The 7,389-nt window shown below is 37.3% G+C and overlaps 1 protein-coding gene across 1 annotated transcript in view; it reads left to right on the top strand.

The window, feature by feature from the left end:
* Positions 1–3,845: 3,845 nt before the first annotated feature.
* The window catches only part of DNAAF6 (dynein axonemal assembly factor 6), a gene marked incomplete at both ends in the record, with an annotated part of 41,816 nt that continues 38,272 nt past the window's right edge, over positions 3,846–7,389 (top strand). The window contains one exon of the mRNA XM_081223008.1: positions 3,846–3,965. Coding sequence (XP_081079134.1) covers positions 3,846–3,965 — 120 coding nt within the window. The remainder of the gene's footprint in view (positions 3,966–7,389) is intronic.

Below are 7,389 nucleotides of genomic sequence, written 5' to 3'. Positions count from 1 at the left end.
CAAAGCAATCTACAGATTCAAGGCAATCCCTATCAAACTACCACTGGCATTTTTCACAGAACTAGAACAAAAAATTTCACAATTTGTATGGAAACACAAAAGACCCCAAATAGCCAAAGCAATCTTGAGAATGAAAAACGGAGCTGGAGGAATCAGGAAAGAGAAAAGGACAAAGAAAAAAATTGAGGAGAGGCTATATCTTAGCTCCCTTTTGGGAAAGGTTCCCAGAAGCTTTCACATGATACTGCCATTTGCATTTCATTGGGTAAACTTAGTTACATGGCCATGCCTAGCTACAAGGGAGGCTGATAAATGTAGTCTTTATTCCAAGAGACCATGTGCCCACCTGAAGTGCAGGGATTCTGTTCTCCCTGAATTCACACTATACTACAAAGCTACAGTAATCAAGGCAGTATGGTACTGGCACAAAAACAGAAAGATAGATAAATGGAACAGGATAGAATGCCCAGAGATAAACCCACGCACATATGGTCACCTTATCTTTGATAAAGGAGGCAAGAATGTGCAGGGAAGAAAGGACAGCCTCTATAATAAGTGGTGCTGGGAAAACTGGACAGGGACATGTAAAAGTATGAGATTAGATCACTCCCTAACCACACACAAAAATAAGATCAAAATGGATTAAAAACCTAAATGTAAGGCCAGTAACTATCAAACTGTTAGAGGAAAACATAGGCAGAACACTCTATGACATAAATCACAGCAAGATCCTTTTGGACCCACCTCCTAGAGGAATGGAAATATAAACAAAAATAAACAAATGGGACCTAATGAAACTTCAAAACTTTCGCACAGCAAAGGAAACCATAAACAAGACCAAAAGACAACCCTCAGAATGGGAGAAAATATTTGCAAATGAAGCAACTGACAAAGGATTACTCTCCAAAATTTACAAGCAGTTCATGCAAGTCAATAGCAAAAAAACAAAAACCCAATCCAAAAATGGGCAGAAGACCTAAATAGACATTTCTCCAAAGAAGATATACAGACTGCCAACAAACAGATGAAAGAATGCTCAACATCATTAATCATTAGAGAAATGCAAATCAAAACTACAATGAGATATCATCTCACACCAGTCAGAATGGCCATCATTAAAAAATCTAGAAACAATAAATGCTGGAGAGGGTGTGGAGAAAAGGGAACACTCTTGCACTGCTGGTGGGAATGTGAATTGGTACAGCCACTATGGAGAACAGTATGGACGTTCCTTAAAAAAGTACAAATAGAACTACCATATGACCCAGCAATCCCACTACTGGGCATGTTCCCTGAGAAAACCATAATTCAAAAACAGTCATGTACCAAAATGTTCATTGCAGCTCTATTTACAGTAGCCCTGAGATGGAAACAACCTAAGTGTCCATCATCTGATGAATGGATAAAGAAGATGTGGCACATATATACAATGGAATATTACTCAGCCATAAAACGAAATGAAATTGAGCTATTTGTAATGAGGTGGATAGACCTAGAGTCTGTCATACAGAGTGAAGTAAGTCAGAAAGAGAAAGACAAATACTGTATGCTAACACATATATATGGAATTTAAGAAAAAAAATGTCATGAAGACCCTAGGGGTAAAACAGGAATAAAGGCACAAAATTACTTGAGAATGGACCTGAGGATATGGGGAGGGAGAAGGGTAAGCTGTTGCAAAGCAAGAGAGAGGCATGGACATATATACACTACCAAACGTAAGGTAGATAGCTAGTGGGAAGCAGCCGCATGTCACAGGGAGATCAGCTTGGTGCTTTGTGACTGACTGGAGGGGTGGGATAGGGAGGGTGGGAGGGAGGTAGATGCAAGAGGGATGGGATATGGGAACAGATGTATATGTATAGCTGATTCACTTTGTTATAAAGCAGAAACTAATAAAAAAATAAAAATAAAAAAATGTTTCAATAAACTTTTTGCTTTTAATGTTAAGTAAATATTTAATGAACACATAATCATCTAGGACTTTAAAAATATAAACAGAAGCCTCTTTGTTTAATTTAATGTGTCAATTATTCATTTCCATAGCAGACTACCAGACCATACTGTGAGAGAAGATTGTTTTAATCGGCTCTTATTTCACCTTTTCCAATTTAATGAGTTTTCAATGTAATGAGTTTTATCATTAAGTTATTCGACATCATTATTAGTTTAAATGATGTAGTCCAGAGTCACAGAGCTAGTAAGTAAACGATAGATACAAATCTAAGCAACATGACTCCAGAGCCCTTACTCTTAACCACTATGATATACTTGCCTCTGTGCTAGATCTATAGGGCAATTTAACATTTGTTTCATACCCTTGACATCTCTGATAAGCATTCAGATCAGTTTTCCTTTGAAAAAGCAATGTCAAAATAATGGTAAAATATAATAGTAAAACAAAAGATTTGTGGGGGCTTCCCTGGTGGTGCAGTGGTTGAGAGTCTGCCTGCCGATGCAGGGGACACGGGTTCAACCCCTGGTCTGGGAGGATCCCACATGCCACGGAGCGGCTGGGCCCGTGAGCCACAACTACTGAGCCTGCGCGTCTGGAGCCTGTTTTCCGCAACAAGAGAGCCCGGGATAGGGAGAGGCCCGCACACTGCGATGAAGAGTGGCCCCCGCTTGCCGCAACTAGAGAAAGCCCTCGCACAGAAACGAAGACCCAATGCAGCCAAAAATAAATAAATAAATAAATAAATTTTTAAAAAAAGATTTGTAAAACGCCATTTACATGCAGATTGACTTTGACAGGTGATTGTACCAGCACACTTTTGAGAATTCCTTTGTATTACTGTTCTAGGCACAACACAAAAATTTTAGTGGATCATTTAATAAAAGCACTAAAGAAAAGCTTCCTGTGAATTAATTTTATAAAATAATATTCAAAAAATATCAGCAGAAGTGTAGAAAAGATTCCTATTATATTTATGCCCAAATCACTAACAATAGGCCTAATTCTACAGTCTTTATTCAGGTTATTCATTAAAGTCTGACACTCCCAAGATTTTTAAAGATCCTGAATTCCTACTCCAAATATAACGGTAGAGATTATTTAAAAGACTGATGTCTGGTTGGTAGGATTACAAGTAGTTGTGATTCTCTTATTTCTACTTTTAATGTATTGTTTCCTAAAACTTCCACAACAGACATATATAGTATCACTATTATAATCAGAAAAAAACAATTTATTTTGTGTGAACTTTCACTAAAGTTAATGAGCCAACCCACTAGAGGTCTCAAACAGCAATATAATGCAAGGCGTCATCAAGGGTTGATTAAAATTTTAAATAAAGCAGAAGATACCGGCCTGCCTGAGGCAAAAGTGTGAAATGAGTAAAGTTCCTTGAGACATTTCCCCCAACAAACATCCTTTTTAGTTCACTAAATAGTAATATACAAGCTAGACAGCATATATTAGACAGATAATAAGGTAGTCTACAAAAGTATGTTTCCAAATAATAATGTACATTCTACATGACATTGACATACCCTTTCTCTTGGGGTAGAGTTTAAGGATGTGCATTTTTAACTAACTCCCCAAGTGACTCTTAAACACACTAAAATCTGAGAACCACTGTGTAGGTGCTCAAGAAATGCTTGTTAGATTGAGCACGAAGTTTTAATAAAGCAAGCTGTATACTTGCATTTACTTGCTGCCTCAGGTCTGTGAGTCAGCAAAATACATATATTTGAAGGAGTTTACAAGGATTTTCAAGGAGGAATAAGAGATAATGGAGTGATCCAGGGAAAGAAGGGAGATGTGACAATTTAGAAAAATCTTCATGTCTTAAATAAAATAGAAGTCTGAAATACCTCTCTCTGATTATCTTCTTCCTCAGAACATGGAATCTGAAAATACGGAATCCGAAAATATGGAAATTGAAACCATTTCCTCAGTTTCAGCTCTGCAGGCTCTCTCTAAGCTGCTTTATCCAGAAGAGGATGACTTTGAGTCCGGACAAGTGGTTGTGTACTTACAGATGAATGTGTTCTGATCACACTAAGTTGTGAAACTGTATTTGAACAACTTGTTCCAACCTTGCTGTGGGAGCAGGGCTCTGTTATCTAATACATTCACAGGAGGTTGCAGGACTGATTATGCATGAGAGTATAACCTCTAGTACATTTCTAGCAAACATAATTATATTTTTTCTAAACTACCTGAACACTGAATAGGAAAATAGTTCTGTAACTATGGCAGCAATAGCCACATTTCAAAATGTTTGTCATTTATATTTATGGCCAAAGAATGCTTGACAACCATTACAAAGAGTGATAGCTAGGATTTTTAAGTCTAGACAATATTTCTATAAAACAAATAATTTTAATTAGACAGTATTAATTAGGCCCCCCAAACCCTTAATTTTTAAAAATTTGTCTACACATGAAAGCAGAACAGAAAATATTTTGAGCCAAATAAGGGGACAAACTAGCTTCAGCCTATTAAAATTGGCTTCCGGCTACATGCTCAGATAGAGCTGTGGAATCTAATTAGTTGAGTAGCATTTGGGGTCAGGACAGGGAACCTCAGGGAGGCTTGCAGCAGCAAGATGGGCTTCATTTTGGGTAGGAGAGTTGCATTAATTGACCTTTGGCCATTCCACAGTAACCGCCAGTATGGTCAGAATACTCAAAATACTTCCATGTAACCCTCTGCTCTCCATTCTCCTCCTCCTTAGATATTAGCAAACCTTGGCTATCAGACTGCCTATGTGAAGGCAAACAAAATTTGTGGCAGAAGTTTCATTCTATAGGTGCTTCCCTGGTGGTGCAGTGGTTAGGAATCTGCCTGTCAATGCAGGGGACCGGGGTTTGAGCCCTGGTCCGGGAAGATTCCATTAGAGCAAATAATCCCGCGTGCCACAACTACTGAGCCTGCGCTCTAGAGCCTGTGCTCTGCAACAAGAAAAGCCACCACAGTGAGAAGCCCGTGCACTGCAACGAAGTGTAGCCCCCGCTCCCTGCAGCTAGAGAAAGCCCTCACACAGCAATGAAGACCCAAGGCAGCCAAAAATAAATAAATAAAATAAATAAATTTATAAAAAATAGTCTCGTACTATAGCAGAATATATCAATTTGCTTTAAACTATTTTAATATTCTTTGTTATCATGACCAGTTTACCATGAATAAACCATCTCCCATGAACATACATATCAATTTTCTGCTCCCCAAATTCTTTTCTGCCATAGTGCGGAAAAACAAGTAGTATAATCTAAATAGGCAGCCAATCCAGTGTCAACCAGATTGACACTGGATTGAGCTTCCACCCTCCAGGAAGAAGTTACATGGAACAGGGCAGAATCAAATAAGACATGCAATGGAAATAAAATATGTAGAGGATGGGAACTGAGTCAGCTTGGAGCCAGGATTAGGAACCAAGAAGTTTTAGTCAGGGAGAATTCTTAGTAGAGGCCAAAGAAGGAAAGAAAAAGCAGGCCATTCGTAACAGCATTGACTATATACAACAAATAGGACACAGAAGAAAAAGTTAAGTGCAATATATCAATAAGTTTGGGAAGGCAAACTCGTTTTTGCTACCTTAGCTGAAATTGAATGATAAATCCTGGGAAAGGTAAAGTTATGTCATATAGAAAAAGTATAGAAAAGGTCAAGTTATGTCATATAGAGAAACAGCGATCTGGAATAAAGGAAAGTGGAACTTGTAACTAGAACAGATTCAGAGATAAGAACTTCCCCTGGTTACAAAGCCTGTTTCCTTTGGCATTTATGTATGGAGATGTTTGTTTGCATCTAAAGGTGTTTCCAGGGGAAAGATGAGTGCTTATGAGAATAGAGAGACTAGAATCATTTTACCAAATTGTACAATATATAGAGGAAAATTACTATAATAATGTATGTTTCTGTATATCTGGGTTATAAGCAATTTTGAGATAATTGGTCATTCAGACACCACAGTACAGATATCATTAGAGGATATAGAATTGGGGTATCAGAGCAGTGGGAGAAAAATTAATGTTTCTAATGAACTATTAAATTTTCTAGGAGAGAAACGGCTTTTCATTTTTTTTTACTTCAGTTTAGAAGAGGTGTTATTGTTAGAACATCCTTGCCAAGATGTTAGTGATCCTCAACAAGCACCATTAGTTGAAACCCCAGCAAGCACAGCGTGTTCAGCAGGGGTCCACGGTAACTCATCAGCTCATCAGCTTGCATTGTTTTCAACAGATCTCCAGAGCCAAACAATCTGCAGTGGGTCCGTCCTACCCACACACCATTTACAGAAGTGATCTGAGATATTTACAGTAATTACCAGGGGAAAATGTAGACACCTAACAGATTACATGAAGTTGCTATTAGTTTCCATTATAGGTTTTTTTTTTTAAATAAGATGGCTGGAGAGGATCTTATTGAAAGTGAATACTCAGAAAATCAATAATTTTTTTCTCTTGTTTCTGGCTTTTCATTTTTTACCATGTATTAATCTTGGGAACTGTAGAACGATTACAAGAGCGATGTGTTTTTGAAAATACACTCACTGAAAACAGCATTTAGAACTGTTGCATACACATTGGTTTATTTACACTATCCCCACCAAGAATTGTTAAGAATATAGGAGATTGGGAAGAGAGCATGTCTGTTGTCTCACGAGGGGATCTTAAGACCTTGGGAAATAAGGTTTACCACTCTGCACAGACAGTGTAACAAGGATGTTCTAACTCTCTTACATATTGCAAAGTGGCATGAATTGCAATGATAAATTGCTCAGATAATTGGATGTAGATTCATGGTAGAGGCTGAAATGATATTCTTAAAGAAACAATTGCCAGATGGTTTTTAATGTTTTTATTATCCTGATCCATCTTTTCACTTGAAATTTTTATTTTTAATCATTTATTTTCATTAAGTTAATAAACTGAAACTCCTCCTCTGTTCTGATATACTGATCCAATCATCACTGTCCATGGAGAGCATACCAATTTTTGTCAGGAATGTTCAAGTTTTTATTCCTATGGATTTTAATTTGCTGAGGAAGGAAGCACTCAACAGAACAAGAGGCCCTCAGTTTCCAAAAAATGCTTTACCCTGATTGACTATTAGTATTATTAATATTCTGGTGATTAATAACTTAAGAAAAGCATTGCAAGTTTATATGACTTTAGTGATTTAAAAGAAAAAAATGTATGGAATATTGTCTTGGGATTTTCACATAAAAATGCCTGTAACACCTTAACAGCAGACATAGCACTTTTGAAGCACCTTTTGGAAAGCAATAGTTACTGTCTCAGAAACCTTTGAGATGTTACAGATTAATTTCTAATTTATAGCTGTTGGAATAATTTAGCATAAAAAAGACACAGATGAGCTTTTGCACCAGCTTTCAAGGACAGACCCTATTCCTCTTGCCCAAACAGGACATTATAACT

The sequence above is a fragment of the Mesoplodon bidens genome, assembly GCF_964165515.1.
Source record: "Mesoplodon bidens genome assembly, chromosome: X".
In the NCBI taxonomy this organism is placed as follows: domain Eukaryota; kingdom Metazoa; phylum Chordata; class Mammalia; order Artiodactyla; family Ziphiidae; genus Mesoplodon; species Mesoplodon bidens.
The sequence above is the reverse complement of the archived record's forward strand: the minus strand, read 5'-3'. Positions and strand labels throughout refer to the sequence as shown.